Source organism: Ramularia collo-cygni (genome assembly GCF_900074925.1).
Source record: "Ramularia collo-cygni strain URUG2 genome assembly, contig: RCC_scaffold05, whole genome shotgun sequence".
Classification (NCBI taxonomy): domain Eukaryota; kingdom Fungi; phylum Ascomycota; class Dothideomycetes; order Mycosphaerellales; family Mycosphaerellaceae; genus Ramularia; species Ramularia collo-cygni.
In genome coordinates, this window is record NW_019716259.1 from 591,844 (window position 1) to 607,985 (window position 16,142).

General features: G+C 51.2%; 5 protein-coding genes; 4 read left to right on the forward strand and 1 right to left on the reverse strand.

Annotated features, from left to right (window-relative positions):
- Positions 1–432: 432 nt before the first annotated feature.
- On the forward strand, positions 433–3,390 carry RCC_03964 (related to Sls2 protein; the record flags this gene model as incomplete). Its single annotated transcript, XM_023769246.1, has 1 exon — positions 433–3,390. One exon carries the CDS (start codon positions 433–435, stop codon positions 3,388–3,390), a length of 2,958 nt encoding a protein of 985 aa, XP_023625014.1.
- Positions 3,391–5,947: 2,557 nt separating this feature from the next.
- On the forward strand, positions 5,948–6,903 carry RCC_03965 (uncharacterized protein; the record flags this gene model as incomplete). XM_023769247.1 has 3 exons in its annotated part: positions 5,948–5,994; positions 6,063–6,167; positions 6,243–6,903. 3 exons carry the CDS (start codon positions 5,948–5,950, stop codon positions 6,901–6,903), a joined length of 813 nt encoding a protein of 270 aa, XP_023625015.1.
- An 853-nt stretch (positions 6,904–7,756) lies between these two features.
- On the reverse strand, positions 7,757–12,710 carry RCC_03966 (uncharacterized protein; the record flags this gene model as incomplete). XM_023769248.1 has 9 exons in its annotated part: positions 7,757–10,238; positions 10,294–10,554; positions 10,611–10,716; positions 10,764–11,357; positions 11,415–11,699; positions 11,757–11,972; positions 12,032–12,215; positions 12,262–12,285; positions 12,342–12,710. 9 exons carry the CDS (start codon positions 12,708–12,710, stop codon positions 7,757–7,759), a joined length of 4,521 nt encoding a protein of 1,506 aa, XP_023625016.1.
- Positions 12,711–12,934: 224 nt separating this feature from the next.
- On the forward strand, positions 12,935–14,390 carry RCC_03967 (uncharacterized protein; the record flags this gene model as incomplete). XM_023769249.1 has 4 exons in its annotated part: positions 12,935–13,851; positions 13,899–14,009; positions 14,059–14,267; positions 14,323–14,390. 4 exons carry the CDS (start codon positions 12,935–12,937, stop codon positions 14,388–14,390), a joined length of 1,305 nt encoding a protein of 434 aa, XP_023625017.1.
- A 68-nt stretch (positions 14,391–14,458) lies between these two features.
- Positions 14,459–16,142, forward strand: RCC_03968 (uncharacterized protein; the record flags this gene model as incomplete). XM_023769250.1 has 6 exons in its annotated part: positions 14,459–14,597; positions 14,646–15,489; positions 15,538–15,723; positions 15,773–15,923; positions 15,983–16,072; positions 16,122–16,142. The coding sequence occupies 6 exons, from the start codon at positions 14,459–14,461 to the stop codon at positions 16,140–16,142; spliced, it is 1,431 nt and encodes a 476-aa protein (XP_023625018.1).

A 16,142-nucleotide genomic window follows, 5' to 3' on the forward strand; every position in this document is an offset into this window, starting at 1 on the left:
CAGAGGTGGGAGGATGGGGAAACTTGGCCAATCCTTGTCAAATAGGCATCGCAGATCGAAGGAAAAAGCAGACGTCAGCCGGCATGAGATCTTGCGAGAGGAGAGCTGCACAGTGCTGAGCTGAGCTGATGAGCTGATGAGCTGATCTGATTTGATCTTTTGCACATGCCAGTAACTTTATTTACCGTGTGTGTACCGTACAGCACACGCATCCCACCTTGGCTTGATCATCATCAGGGCATCTGCCGTCCGTTCAACCCCGACCCCGGATCACGAAATAGGAATACCTTACCTACCTTACCGATCGATTGGATCCTCCTCCCGACTGGCTCGACCCGGCCCTCCTCGTGCTTGCCCTGCTCTGTCACGGTCGATGAGGACTTCAAGGTTGCTACCTAAGCAGCAGCAGCAGCGGCGGCACAGTCATCCAAGATGAGCAACGAGCAGCGATCGACCCCACCCCTCACCAACGAACAAAAGCGACATTCACGAAACCCTTCCCATCTGGCCGCGTTGAAAAAGGTACAGCTCAATGGCGCCCCGAGCAGGAGCCATGAAAATGTCCTGTCTTCACTGCGGGCCACACAGCTCGTCGAGTCGAAGCCATTGTTGCCGGCGGAATTGTTAGCATCCATCTTGGACTATCTCCCCGTGCCGGATTTGCTGCGATTTGCTCGCGTGTCGCGGAGATTGCAGGAAATGGTGTACGATGACACGCGATGGGTGCAAAAGTTAAAGGCCATGAAGGCTTGGGATGAAGCGGAAGCGAGACGGCGGGCGGACGATGCGATGAAGAGAAAGACCGAGTCACAATTGGGGAAACTTAGCACGGATGATGCGGGGAGGGGAGGGCATAGCAGGAGACATGGCGGCAGTGTCACGCTGTTTGATGCCGGGGTGGAGGAAGCACATCATCGTGCTTCGGTGGAGAGTCCCATACGTCGAACGGCGGATGGATTCGACAAATTGGCCGTCAATGGCTCTGCCCAACCATCGACATGGGATGCAAAGGCCGCTCTTGGAGTCTTCACACGGGTGAGATCTATCAGAGGGCACGCCAGAAAAGAGTTTGCTAAGGTCTATGGCGCGTTGGGGCCGGTATATCTTGATTTGTCGCACGTCAAAGGACACTCGGACGCGCTCATCTTTCGTACATATCGTGACCCAGAACAGCAAGCTCAGATGCTGGCCAATCTGAAACGCTTCGCGCAGTGTGATGCTGCATCAGGCTGCATTGAACGAGAAGAGCGGCTGGACAGCATGATCAATGTGTTTGAGAATGCTGTGCTGAGGGAGTTTGAGCAAGGCTGTGTTGCGGCCGACATTGACGGAAGGGTACATCGGTACGCGCATGTCATGGTCACTCTGAATGGCGGTGCTGCAGCGATGGACTCTATGATCTCCAATCACCCACTTCTGACAAGAACCAAGAAGATAGGCAATCCGCTTGACTGTCTGGAAGCTGTCGCGTATGGTCATGTCGACCTCAATCCATCTCAACGCTTCTTCGAAGCGGTGGCTGATATGATGGCACAGCAAGCAGACATCATCGACAGGTCATTTCCCCCAAGTGTGGACGTGCTAACGCCGCTATGGTCGCGCGTGTGTGAGGAGACCATCGCGCAATACCTCACAACACTCTTCGATGAGGCCCACTCGACTGGAGCTGAGACATATGTCAAAGCTGTGGCAGGTACATTTGGGCAGGCTCTCCGGCTCCTGGCCTCGCTCAAGCCAACAAAAGCATCACCACCAGACTTTGCTGAGCAGTCCAAGCACGCCCTCGTGCAATGTTTCGAGAAGCACTTTGATCTCTATCTCGCTGAGGAGTATCAACTCTTTCGCAGCAAAGCTGAGTCGGATGTCAGTCGGTGGGAAAAGGAACTATCCGAGCAGGAGGCGTCCACTGAATCATACTTCATGTCCAACGTCAACCGACAGGCTGCCAAACGAGACTTTCTCTCATCTTTCAAAAAGGTCGTCATGATGCCAGTCAACGCATTCCCAATCTCGTCACCCTTTGGAGCGAAGCCTGCAAGCGTTGCCAGTCGATCGGCTGCAAACATGAATACAGTCGACACTGCGTACGCTGGTGGAGGATCAAGAAGTTCCACACCTCCGGCTGGAGATATGCCTGCACGATCCGCAACACCTCTACAAGAAGCTCCCACCGATGAACTTGCCGCAAAGGCTGCCATCATGAACTCCAAATTGGAAGGCATCAAGTCCCTGTTCAGTATTGAGATTGCGCTCAACCTCACTCATCTTGTCAAAGCATCGATTGAAAGAGCGGCGTTGATGGTTCAGATGGGAGGCGAGCAAGGTGCCGATGCGCAAAAGCAATGCCGTGCAATCTTTGTCACCATGCTTGACATTCTTGGAACTCGCCACATTAAGAACGGCTTCGACAAGGCAGTCGCCCATCTAGGTGCCTACAATCCCCGCGAGGTCAGAAAGTTCCGAGAACAGGCCAAGACGGGTGAGTCCTCCGCAGCTGCAACGAATGCTCAAGTTGGTGTCGAACCACTCGTCACCTTCCTCGAACTGGTCAATATTGGAGATCTCATCCAGCAAATGGTGGATGTCTTTTACGCTCAAGAGCTCGTCTCCACCAAACTCACCGAGCGCGACGACTTCCTCGATCCTGCCGTCAAAAGCAAGAAGAAATTCGAACAAATGCTCGACGAGCGCGTAGCAGCAGGCTTGAACAAAGGCATCGACGTCCTCATGGATGAAGTCGAATACATATGCGCCACAACCCAACTCCCCACGGACTTCAACCCTGGAAAGGAGCTTGCCGACGTCGGACCCAGCGCTACTGCAAGACAAGTCGTTGAGGTTGTAGGAGGACATAGTGGCATGCTGGTCGGTAGTACCGATAAGAACATGCTAGATGTCTTCAATCAGGAGGTCGGATTGAGATTGTTCGGTGCGCTGTGTAAGCACTTCAAACGCCAACGCATCAGCGTCGATGGCGCCCTCCGCTTCATCAGCGACATCAACCACTACAGCGCCTTCATCTCCTCTCTACGCCAGARACAACTCGCTCCCTACTTTGAAGCTCTGCGGGAAATGTCGCAAATCTACCTGGTGTATATCGAACCTCCCGGGGCGTCGTATTTTGGTCGCGGAGGTGCAGCTCCGACTACCAACCGCATCCGTGACGATGAGAAGAAGGCTAAGAGAAGCAGTTGGCTCCCCGGGTCCAAAGTCACGAATACAAGCCTGCAAGCCAAGGAATTGGCGACGATTGTGGCGGATTCGACGAGATATCATGGCATTTTTCCCGCCGAGGAGGTTTATGAATTTGCGGAACGGAGAGCGGATTGGTTTTTGGTTAAAGGGGATGTGGATACCGCCATGTATGGGCAGGGATGTGAGATTATGTAGATGGGGATTCTTGTGTGTGAGAAGGTTGGGATAGATGGTATGGATAGTAGATACCAACGTGAGAGAAGGTTTGTGACAGACTAGGGACWTCCAAGCAAACCTCGTGTGTGACTTGAAGCTTGTGATGAGATTGGCATTGCTTTCTTTGATGATCAGGCTAGGATTGCTTGTAAATGTGCCTGGTACCTTGTGCCTTCAATGCGAATTTAGCCGGTAGGGATATCGCCAAGCTGAGTTTGGTTTGWGGTGATGATCAAGGAGGTCAATAAATGTACCTTACTTTACCCCTCTCTCTCTCTCTCAAAAAAAAAGGACATGCATGATTTAATGATTATCGTATCGCGGCCAATCTAATCTTGACATCCGCTTGGGAATTTTCTGAGGTGAGATGATTTCTGGGATTTTGTGATTGGAGGAGAAATTCCATACCTTCTTTGTGCAGGGATCCGATCGATCGCTGATGCTTGTGGGGAGAGGGAGGGAAGGCGAGTCATGGACAGAAAGAGAGAGGTTTGGGTACGGATATACATTGATGTTCACCGCTGCTGAACCGCATCTCTTCGATTCCAACCACACAAGTGAGCATCTACGCCAGATTGCTCGACAAAGATGTTGCGGCCTGAATTCTTTACGATTCATTTTCTCCTTCTCCTCTTTCTTCCTTTTACAGCGGCACAATATGAATTCTCCTCTGCAAACTGGAAGGGAATTCTAAATCAAGACTCTGGAGTACTACAATCTTTGAAACCATCTCTAGAAGATACATTTGATTTCTCCCCCAGTGATTTCTTCCCGCAGAGGAACGATGTTGGAAATTATCATACTGGAGATCTAACAATGCGCTWCAGAACAGCAGGAGAAGACAAGAAATGGAAAGAAATCTCCACGGCAGCCTCAAGAAATTCCTCAAAACCGCTCTCAACGACGAATATCACCGGTATACTTCTCCGCTCAACTTTCAATGACATCCTCCCCGCTACAGACGGGATCATCAACATCACTCGCGACTGGAGTCTCGAAGAAGATGGGGATTTGCTACTCCAAGCCACAGTAAAGAATTCCGGGATTTCAAGTTTAGAGATTGGAGGATTAGGGTTCCCGTTGGAATTCAATAGTATCTTCTCCAATCGTACCGCAGAGGAAACGACTGCGAAATGCGTGCTCGTGGATCCTTATATAGGTCTCCATGCGGGTTATGTACAAGTCACGCGATTAACAGGTACGGGACCGAATCTCATCGTCACGCCATATGGGAAACATTCGAAATTCGAGGCCTGGAGGTTTTTAATGGAGAGTAGTGAAGAGCCGTTGAATTATCAGAGTCAGACTTTTGAAGGGTTTTATTCTTGGGAAGTGGTTAGTAGGGGTTATGTTGAGAATGAGTGGAATGCTACTGTTCCGTGGAATGAAGGTACTTCGATGGTTTTGGAGGCTGGGGAGGAGGTTACGGTTGGGTTGAGGTTTGGGGTTGTGGGGGAGAATTGGGAGATTGAAGAGGGGGTGTTTGGGAAAGGGGTTCCTGTTGCTGTGGGATTGCCGGGATATGTGCTGCCTGGAGATTTGAGGGGGAAGTTATTTCTCAAGTCGATGGTGGGCGTGGAGGATATTGCTGTGGAGCCTCATGGCGCGTTGATTATTTCTCAAACGACTGCGAGGGATGAAACGTGGTTGGCTTATGATGTGAAGCCTGGGGAGGAAGTTTTCGGACGAGTGCGAGTTACCATTTCATACCAGGATGGTAGGAAGCAGACGGTACATTACTTCCTCACAGACACCCAACGGAATACCGCGACGAAATACGCGGAATTTCTCTTCAATCAGCAATAATATTACACGGATACCACCGATGTCTTCCATCGAGCCCCTTCAATCATCACCTACGACTACGAAGCCAAGGCCCAACTCCTCCAATCCAAAAGCGTCTGGTTCGCAGGCCTCTCCGATGAAGCAGGAGCAGGATCCTATCTCGCCGCAGCCCTGAAAACTTCTGCACATCCCATCCCCTCGGAAGTCCAGAAATTGGAAGAGATGGTCAAGAGTGTCGTCTGGGGTTGGTTACATGTAACATAGCACCGGGAATTGCACCAGCGGGGAGACTTTGAAATATGGTGTGAAGAAGAGTTTATTTTACTGGGATCCTCAAGCCCTGCCAGAATACCCCTACGATAAGGATATCGAGTGGAAACCTCCTTTTCCTTCATGGAATCAAACGCAAGCAAATGCAGTGGATAGAGCTTATGATTATGTGCATGTCAGTGCGCTTTATTGGTCTCTATATAATGCCGAAAGAGTCTCCCCCGGAATTCTCCAATTGAGGAATTCTACGTGGTATTTGCATCAAGCGTATGAGACCATTCTTGCGACTGAAAGGAAAGATGCTCAAGGGGAGGATATTGTGGACTATGCGACTTTGGGATTAATGGGGGAGACGGTGTGGCTGTCTATTCTCAAGGCATTGAAGGAGGAGAAAATGGTTGATCAAGCTGGGAGGTTGGAGGGTTATATGAGGGAGAGGCAGAAGCATTGGGCTTCTTTGGAATCTCCTTTTGGAAGTGAAATGGCTTGGGATTCGACTGGTCAGGAGGGGGTTTATGCGTGGTCTAAGTGAGTGGCTCTCATCATCTTTCTCTAGGAGGAAAAAAAAACTGTCTGGTGCTGACTTGATATTGCAGGTACTTTGGCGATGAAGCCAACGTCAACAAAACCCTCGCTTCGATACGTGGGTATATGCCTACAGTAGCTCATTGGGCTTGGAACGGCAATGCTCGACGATACTGGTAAACTTTTTTCCTTTTTCGATCAAAAACTCTTTCCTTCTCCCCGACAGACACCTCACTGATGTGATTTTCCAGGGACTTCATCTACGCCGCCAAACTCGGCCGTATCGAACGTATGATACACCACTACGGTTCAGGCCTCAACGCCATCCCTCTCCTAGACGCCTACAAATACCACCCTTCCCCATCCGACCACGCGGCTTTCCATGATCTGCGCGTCGGATATGGAGGAACGATGGGCGCGACCACGAATATCAATTCTGAAGGTTTTGGTTCCGTGGCTTTTCATTCGTTTCCCGAGACGATGAAGTGGGATGCTTATTCTGGGGATTATGGATGTAGTWTTCTGGGTCATGTTCTTGCTTCGAGGACTTATCTGGTTGATCATGCGGCTTTTGGCTGGGTGGTTTTTGGGGGGAATGTTGTGGAGGAGGTAAAGAGTGATGGGAAGGTTGTTGTTGAGCCGTTGGATACTGTGCGGAGGAGGATATATGTTGCTTCGATGGGGTTGGCTGTGGAGTTTGATGCCGGGGTCATTGGTACTTTTGAATATGATCCGGTTGAGGGGATGTTGGTTGTGAATGTTGAGAGGGGGGAGGGGGAGAGTGGGGTTGTTGCGACCATGTTGTGGGAGGATGCTTTGGGTTTGGGGGTTAGACTTGTGACTCGGGGGTTGGAGGAGAGATATGGTGGACTTGCGGTTGCTCTTCCGGGGTGTGTGGAATTCTCCGTGTGATCGTTGGATGGATGTGAGATCGGTTATATAACAGAATATACAAGTCAGAGACGTTTTGAAAAGACGCAAGTCCCAGCTGCTATTGAGATGGTGAGCCGCTATCACTTGGGGAAGGCTCTGAGTCTGAGAATACGCGTTCTTCTAGCCCAGGCCGCGTGGGACATGAAAGGTATTTTCGCTGGAAAGTTACATCAGATTTTTGAACGCGAGTTGAATTGGCATCTGCATCCGGATTAAAAGTAATGTCGGCACCTCCAGCGAGTTCAGAGTCTCGCTGTCGAGGACGACGGTACACTGCATTGCACCATTTCATGGTTGCAAATGTCACGTTCAAGCTCGGAAACTGACTACCTCCTTGTAAATTTGCTCCCATCCCCGGGTCTCGTAGGCAGTACATCATTAGTCTTGATGTCCGACGGGCTCATGTCATATGCACCTAGGCTCGAACTTGGTGTGTAAAACGAGGTCAATACAGGGTTCCGTTTCCGTAGGCGGCGAGAAGTTGATCATAACTTCCAGTTGGCCCACATGATCCGTACCTAAGTTCGAACGACGGAGATTGAACAAAGGCAAGGTATTCTGGTCCGTCTCAAGAATCATGGCGAGATCGATCCGTTAGTTGTTGTTGTTGTTGTCGAACATGCTCAGATCAGCGTTCAGTCCAAAGCCATGTTGCGTAGCTGAGGGTGGAACTATGCTCAGTGAACCCTGATGTCCGGGCTGTTTAGGTGGTGTGTAGTCGATATAGACCTCCGGTGGTAGCAGCGTACGGCATGTGCTGCGGAGGGGCACTTATGCTGGAAGGGTAGTCCTGTGGCACACAACTAGATCCTGAATACGCTGCAGGAGTTTGCTAGCTATTCTCACCAATAAAAGAGAGGTCCAAGCCGGGTGGCAGATAGTTAACATCTGGCTCGGAGAAGGAGTTCAGGGTGCGGCTCTCATAGCTCAGAACAGGCGACAGACCCTGGTCTACAGATCCATTAGCAGAATGCGTCCAAGACGCGGCATCCATGGCATGGAGATCCTGGGAGGTAACGGGTGTACCTTGGGTGTACTGACTACTTGCAGACGGCTGTATTCTGGTGCTGTTATCCTGGACTTTATACGCACGTGGGCTCGCACCCCGTATGACGGGCATGGGAGGGCGTTTGTAGTCCATCTTGCGCTTCGGACGCGGTGCGTAGCGGGTGGTGATTCCCGGTGGGCTCATTTGATGCTGAATCATGTTCGAATCAAGGAAATTATATCCATGGGAAGACTTCTGGTCCGTCAGAGGGTATAAAGCAAAATCGCTTCCCGGCTGGTTGTTTTTGAGCATATTCCGATTAGGGTTGGTTCCAAACTTGTCCTCCGTAGGAAAATATTGGATCCGACCATCATCTCCTGGCTTCGTAGGTGGCGCGTACTCATAGTCGATGATGGTTTCTGGTGGGCCCATTTGAGCCGCACCTAGGTTCGAACCCTGTGGATTGAACGGAGGAAATAGTACCTGGTCCGTCTCGGGGAAAATGGCGAGATCGCTTGGCTGGTCGTGGTTGTTGTTATATGCGTTGATAGCAAATCTTTCGTCCTCAGTAAAGGGTGAAAGCCAATCTTGAGTCTGCGGCGCAAATTGTGGCGGCTGTTCTGTACTTTGGTTGGGACTGGGGTGACCAGAATGTGTATCGTTCAGCCTGAATTGCGGTAAAGCAAGTCCATCATTGAAGATGTGATCGTTACTCGAATTCAGCTTGTTCAGCGTGTTCAGCGAGTTCAGCGTCCTATTCCTGTGAGGCCCTGTCAGGCGCAACAAGGGTATTTTCGATGATTGTTTCAACGGTAGGTCCTTATGTGAGCGATATCCTCTCATATCCGCCCGCTCGCTATGCTGCCGTTGCAGCTGCAGATGCAGCTGCAACAAATGTGCCGGCCACTGGACCTGTCCGCCGCCCTGCATTTGGTTTTGTTGTTGTTGTTGCTGGCTTGAGGATATGTCTAAGAAAGGTNGCTGCAACAAATGTGCCGGCCACTGGACCTGTCCGCCGCCCTGCATTTGGTTTTGTTGTTGTTGTTGCTGGCTTGAGGATATGTCTAAGAAAGGTTCGCCTGACGCTTGTTCCATCATCGACTCAAACTTCTCCCACTCAGGGCCGGGGCGGCCAGGCCATCCCGTATTCGCCCACTCGCTAGACTGTCCTTGCTGCTGCTGCCGTTGCAGCTGCATCTGCTGCTGCAACAAATGTGCCGGCNGGCGGCCAGGCCATCCCGTATTCGCCCACTCGCTAGACTGTCCTTGCTGCTGCTGCCGTTGCAGCTGCATCTGCTGCTGCAACAAATGTGCCGGCAACTGGACCTGTCCGCCGCCCTGCATTTGGTTTTGTTGTTGTTGTTGCTGGCTTGAGGATATGTCTGACCAAGGTTCGTCTGACGCTTGTTCCATCATCGGCTTAAACTTCTCCCAATCAGGGTCGGGGGAGCTTGTATTGGTGGAGTTGTAATCGCGAGCCGCACCTTTGGTCGGTCTAAAAGTTGGCAACCTCGCCACTGATGTCTCATGGTATCGTTTGTAATGCCTGTTGAGAAGCCCTCTAGAAATGAATCCCGCTGGTGGTGCGGATTCGCAACCTGTCTCCGGACAAAGAAACTTCGGAGCGTGCCTGAGGACATGTTTATCCCTGAGTTCGCTGGTAGCAWAACCTGTCGACCGATATGGACATCCAGTCACATGGCATAGAAATGATACTTCGGCGTATTGGGAGCGGAAGTAATCCAGATCTGCCGCGTTGATGTGTGGGTTCCTCATCAGCACGTCCGGCTGTAACAGAGTTTCGACAATGTGGGAGATCTCGAGCCTGGCCAGTATCAAAGGGGTTCGATCGACGGTGGTAGTCAGACCGACAATGGATGTGTCGATGCTCTGCCTCAACAATGTCAGGAATTCGGGACTAGCGCAGACCTCATGTGTACTCTCAAACGCTGCTGGAAGTCTCTGTTGTGACGGGACAGACTGTGGACCAAGCGAGTTATGTCTGGTCCCGAGCTGCGTGAAGATCGTACGCAAATGGCTGTCCGTGACGATGTGAATAGGCGAAGATTGATTTGGATCGCCGATACAGCCAGAGCTTGATGTTCTATGCTCGAGATACTGTTGTAGGTGAGTGGTCCAGTAACTTTCGGCGTAGTTGCTCAGACCATAGAGGCCTTCGAGCACGCCATTTATGCGCTTTGTTCCGGAGACCTGCGGGTCGACCATGTTCAAGCTATCCCGAAGACTGTGGCCACACGCATCAAGTATGACCTTGAGGGATTGGCACTTCAGAAGCAATGGGCCGCTTTCTTGTTTGGAAAGGAACCTGCGGTCGTGGTTAGCATGGAAGCCTAATTGATGTTGGTCCCGGGCTTTTTGACTCTTTGACGGTTGAGTGAACGAATGAAACCGTTCGACTCGACGATACTTCTATCAGCGGCTTCGTAAGATTCAGCAAGTCTGCAGTGAGTTTGGTATGCCCCGTGAGTTCAAACGGCGGTGTCCCGTACGAGACGGCGTCAAGGATCTCGTGCATCCGCATAGGTCTCTCCGCGAATGCTACCCACGAGAGCACACACTTAGCTTGTTCGAGTTTGTGCGGGGAAAGGTGTTCAACGACACGGTCCAGAGTCCGGCGGTACCTGGGACATCTGTCAGTGTCTGTCAATGCAAGTACGGAGTATCGCTAATCGCATACGCCTCGTTGAGATCCTTTGGAAACTGCTTGACGGCCCTTTGTAACTCTTCCGCACTGTGCACCTCTTCTAGATTCGCAAGAACGAGGCGGGCCCACAAGAACATGCCTGTCTTCGTCAGTCGCGGATGGCTTATGATACCGGGCAATGGTTACCGTCGGCTTTGACAACGATTTGTTCCTCCAAGTCCTTGAACGTCTGTTCGCGAGCCTGCCACAACTCCTGTCCTTCTCGAATAAGGCTTAATTCGTGTTGAACCATCGACCGGATCGAGTGGTTGATAATCGCAGGTTCGTTGCTCAGAGAAAGGTGATCGCGGCATCCATATTTTTCCACAAGTTTTCTGATTGTGGCGACATCGCGGCTGAAGATGCAGAGTTTGCAAGTGCTCCCCATTTTTACGCCCTCCCGTATCGTATAAGCTAGAACGAGGATCGATTTCTGTTCTCCTTGATCGATCTCATCCAAACCGTCGATAACGATACGAGTATCGCCAATGCCCGACATCATCATCACTACGCATTGCTTGAGAGAGGCATGCGATGCCTCCCGAAACTTCAAGACGTATTCCTCATACACATATGATGATAGGTCCGGATTTTGGGTCAGTAGCTGAGCCGCAATACTTCGAATGAAGGAGTTGGAGTCGTTGTGGGATCCGTTGCGAAAGCTGAAACGATACTGTGCTACCGAACAGTCGCGCTGTGCTCGTAGGTGTTCCACAAGAGATGCGCTGAGAGTACTCTTCCCTGGTGGAATGTATAAGCAATGCCCAAGAAGCGCTAAATGTATTTCCGCCCACTTACCTGCGCCTGGTTTGCCGTGTATCCACAGCTTTGCCCTTTGTGGGCCTTTCCTGATCCACGGAGCTACCTTTCCATGGCCATGGAGCCATTCGCACGTCGATCCATGCCGATTTTGGATCAGTTGATCGTGATCGTCTTCCTGCGCATCGTTTTGAGCCCCAAACCATGCCAAGGCCGCCTTTGAAAAGGTCTCAGAGCGCTCCCTCTGTTCAATAGCGGCATCTTCGTACAGTTGACTTCGTGACTCCGTGCCACTCTGGCCATGCACAAACGTGTTTGTGGTATCTGTCGATAGAGTCAGCAAGTGTCGTCAACATTCGATCGTCCTCAGCGACACGCAACTATTGAATATGTGTCCGTTCATCTGTCTTGCCTCGCCGCTCGCGGTAATGTGTTCAAATGTACTGGGAGCCTCTTGATTGAATGTGACTTGCGCCATAGGTGCCGCGGCTCTCTCTTGCGCACGTTGTGTTGACTGCAACTTCCCTAGGCTCTTCTTAATGGCACCAAGTCGTATCTCGAAGAGCCTCCAAGAACTGCGAAAGAAGATTTGCCACCCTGCGTTGTATGAGACCTTGAATGCGTTATGAATGCTCTATGCATGGCTTTCCACTCACGATTCCGGACGAAGATTTGATAAGTTCCAAGATGCAGCTCAAGCATATCCATGTAGACCCCTGCAGGACGAGAATTGGATTCATCATCATCGCAGCTTTCGGGGTTGAAGTATGGCAACAGTTTAGCGATCTCTCCATACTCTTTGACCAAGCTCTCGAAGGCGTCGATGTCATCGCTGGCGATCTTGCACGCCATCAGAAATGGACCACTTTCATCTCACTGTACTCACAACTAGGCAAAACTTGATCGGGGCCTGTCGGTATCACCATCAGAGCTGCTTGAGGATCAACCACCATGTTGGCTACTGACCCATATCCAGTTCAGGTAGCTTGTGCCATCGCAAAGCCCTTTAGCTGCATGGCTGTATGCATCCAGGGCTTCGAACAGTGGTCGAAGCCGCCATAAACTTCGAGCCTTTCTTGCCTCACGCAGCTTTGTCTCAACTGCTTTCGTGGCATGCCGGACATGTTCGAGGCTTGTGGTAACGAAGACAGTTCTATGTTCTTCCTGTACCAAATCGAGGAAGTCTTCGTACGCTTGCTCGATGTCCAAAAGGGCTTGGCGTCGGCTTTGAATCCCGCCGTGGGCCGGGCCGTCCATGGAATGTCTCGCAAGGGTAGGTAGCACCGCGTGAATGAGTTGAGGTAGATGAATGAATGCGAGTGAATGCTTTGTCATTCGTGGCGACCAAGACGGTGCGCAAAAAGACCGAGATGGCGGAGAGGTGATGGCTCCTGAGCTTCAGCTCGCTGCGCCTCCGCCCATGTGCTTATGCAGCAAGGCTGCAGGCGCCCCGGACTAAGCCATGGCAAGACTGCTGCGGACTCAGACCTTGGGTCGCGAAGACGTGCAAAGGTAAGATCATTTGTAACACTGTCTTGGCCCCATCTGCTATCAGAGCGATGCCACCAGAGTATCAGCAGCGGGACCACAGGTCTGCCTACGCCATCCACCACCTCGACGCCGCTGCAGAAAACGCTGCGAAGCGCCGACGCCTGCTTCCCCAACCGCCGCCACGAAACTCCACTCCCACTGGATGGCCACCGGTATCACGAGAGTCGAGTTATCCACCCAGCAGGGTCAGCACGCCGGCGTCTGTCTTTGCACGCTTGACTACCGACTGTGATACTCCTTCTCCTATTTCCACAGCGCCATCTCCGGCAGTGGTCGAGCTCGGTGCATATGATGACACGCGCAGACGACAGAGCACGCAGTGCTTGCAAGAGAACAAGGGCTGTGATGGCCAAGAGCACAGTGATATCGAGGTGTGTTTCGGTATGTTGACCGATATTGGTCTCAATGTCCACAAGCCAGCCCATATACCACCGTTTGCTCCTATCGAGACGGTTGGTACGAGCGTGCGCTTGTCGCATACCGATTGCGAAGTTGGCCTGGTCAGTGAGCGCGATGCCTACGTTATCAACACTTTACAATCTGAAGCGCGTGTTACGTTGCAAATGTTCGTCCATTTTGTGACCGCCGACACACCCAAGCGATCGGGTCGTATGAACTCCCGCCCGTGCGTCTATGTTATACTATATGGCCGGCGAAGGTTGGGTGAAAGTTTGGGTGAATTCTTGGATGAGTGCAAGTTGTATCTGCAAGATCCCATACGCTGTGCTTGGGACGTGGAATATGTCAATGCTCAGAGCCTTTTTCAGATCAGTGATAAGCCGATCACAACGTTTCAGCTGGAGAGGGAAAGCGAGGATCAATTCGAAGCCTACCAAAGCCCCGGCGACATCCTAGCAGATCTTGAGAATGGCAGCGATCTTCGAGAAACACCTACTCCGACGTCTCTTCGCACTCCTTTACACCCGTCAGTCATCTCACTTCTCTTCACTCCAATCGTTCTGACCATCGCAGGCATCAAAAGCAAGCCTTGACCTTCATGCGCAAGAGGGAAAAGGGATGGGCGTTCCACGATCAAGAGTCCGATGTTTGGCATTGTCAACGTCAACAAGATGGAGCATTGGTGTATCTCGCTCTGTGGGCTTCTTTCAATACTACGGCTGACGCCAAGCAGGTACATCAACAACATCAGCGAGGAAATATCAGACGTCCGGCCTGCAGACTTTCGCGGGGGTATCATCGGGGACACTATGGGGTTAGGAAAGTCTCTCAGTGCCATCGCCCTCATTGCTAGCGACAAGGACGACGCCGGGCTTCCTCGGAGTTCACATCCCACCACGCTGGCGCACGTTGGAACCACATTGTTGGTCGTCAAGGCGCCATGTGAGCCACGTTACTCCGCATGTCGATTGTATACCCACTAACAAGCATTTCGCAGTGATCAAGACCTGGGGGAATCAATTCGACCTGGAAGTGCCACCAGCATGTCTGAATGGTATCATCTGAGCTAACAGGAGAACAGACGCGTTCACGGTGGTCTCTTAAAGTGGAGGTTCCATCATGGAAGTCGCCGAATGCTTTGCATATCTGACATAGAGAGCGTCGACGTTATCGTCACGACATACCACACGCTCCTTGCCGAGCGTAAGAAGCATCTTTCTTCGCCTTCACTACTWTACGGTGTACATTGGCGACGTATCATTCTGGACGAAGGTTCGTTACCTACAAGCCTTATTGCTCTCCACGCTGATCAGGTCAAAGCCCACGACATCAGAGATCATCGCAGCGCTACATGCGAAGCGATTTGTGCTTTGGAGGCTACATGCCGTTGGGCAATAACTGGCACTCCGATTCAAAACCGCATACTCGACTTGCTCAGCCTCTTTCAGTTTCTAAGGATTCAGCTTTCTATCCAAGAACCTTCGCTTCAAGCATTCGTGGCTTTGTTAGTCAAGCAATACGGACAGAGCGATGCGACACTTCGGCTTAGGCGATTCTTACGCTGCGTAATGCTTCGACGATCTTTGAGCACTATAACTCTACCAGAGCGTCGAGACAACGTTCGCTTTCTGGAGTTCAATTCGGCAGAGATTGAATGGTACAATCAACTTAAGCAACGGGCTTGGGACAGTCTTGCGCTAAATCCRGCCTCTGGCTCCCGGGGTTGTACGATGATGACAATGTTCACGCACCTACGGATGGTCTGTAACCTGGGACTCTTACATCAAGCACACATGGTTGGTGAAAGTGAGAGATCTGCTGGAGTATGGGACGCGATGAGCGCCCAAGAAAGTTTCAACTATCTTGTGGCATCAGGTATGGCGGCCTGTAAGCGATGCAATCTCAGCACGGTATCGACTGGGACAGACTTAACACCTCCTCTATTATTCCCTTGCGGCTGGCTAGTATGTGGCAGCTGTCAAAATGGCGAAACATGTCATTGCCCAGACTCTGGACACCAAAAGCATGTAGCACATTCGGTCTCGACGTTGTCCTCGTCCCGGAAAGGCAGAGAGGTCGTCAAGAGTATAGTAGGACGCACAATGCCTACTAAGATCAAAGCACTTTTATCAGATTTGAAGCAGCACGTCGACGAAGAGAAATGGTTCGACCATCTCCTGAATCAGCAAAAATTGTCACTAACATTGTGCAGTATTGTACTTTCATTCTGGACATCAACACTAGATGTCGTTGAGCAAGCACTCAAGGAAAGAGGCACATCATGCATTCGCTTTGACGGAACTGTCGAGCAAAAGAAGCGCAGCAAAGACCTCGAGAGATTCCACTCTGAGCCTACGATCCGTGTCGCTCTACTAACGATATCGTGCGGTGCTGTTGGGTATGTGGTGTTGAAGACGCCACTGACTTGCAAGACTAACAATGCTTAGTCTGGACTTGACCGCTGCTTCTAGGGCATATCTCATGGAGCCACAATGGAATCCCTCGGTCGAGCAGCAGGCTTTRGCCAGAGTCCACCGAATGGGCCAGACTCGGCCGGTCACTACTATACGCTACATCATGCGCAATACCGTGGAGGATGTAAGTCATACAAATCACCTCCAACCAATGGGTGGATGTGACACTTACACAACATATAGCGTGTTCTACAGGTCCAACAGGAGAAAAGAATGCTTTCGGAGTTGCTTCTTGCTGAAAGCAAGCAGATTCCAGCTTGTAGTCATGAAGATGTAAGCAAAGAACGAATGGTGCGCAGCAAAAAGACTAACCCTGTGGTAGATGTTGAAATCCATGCTGTAG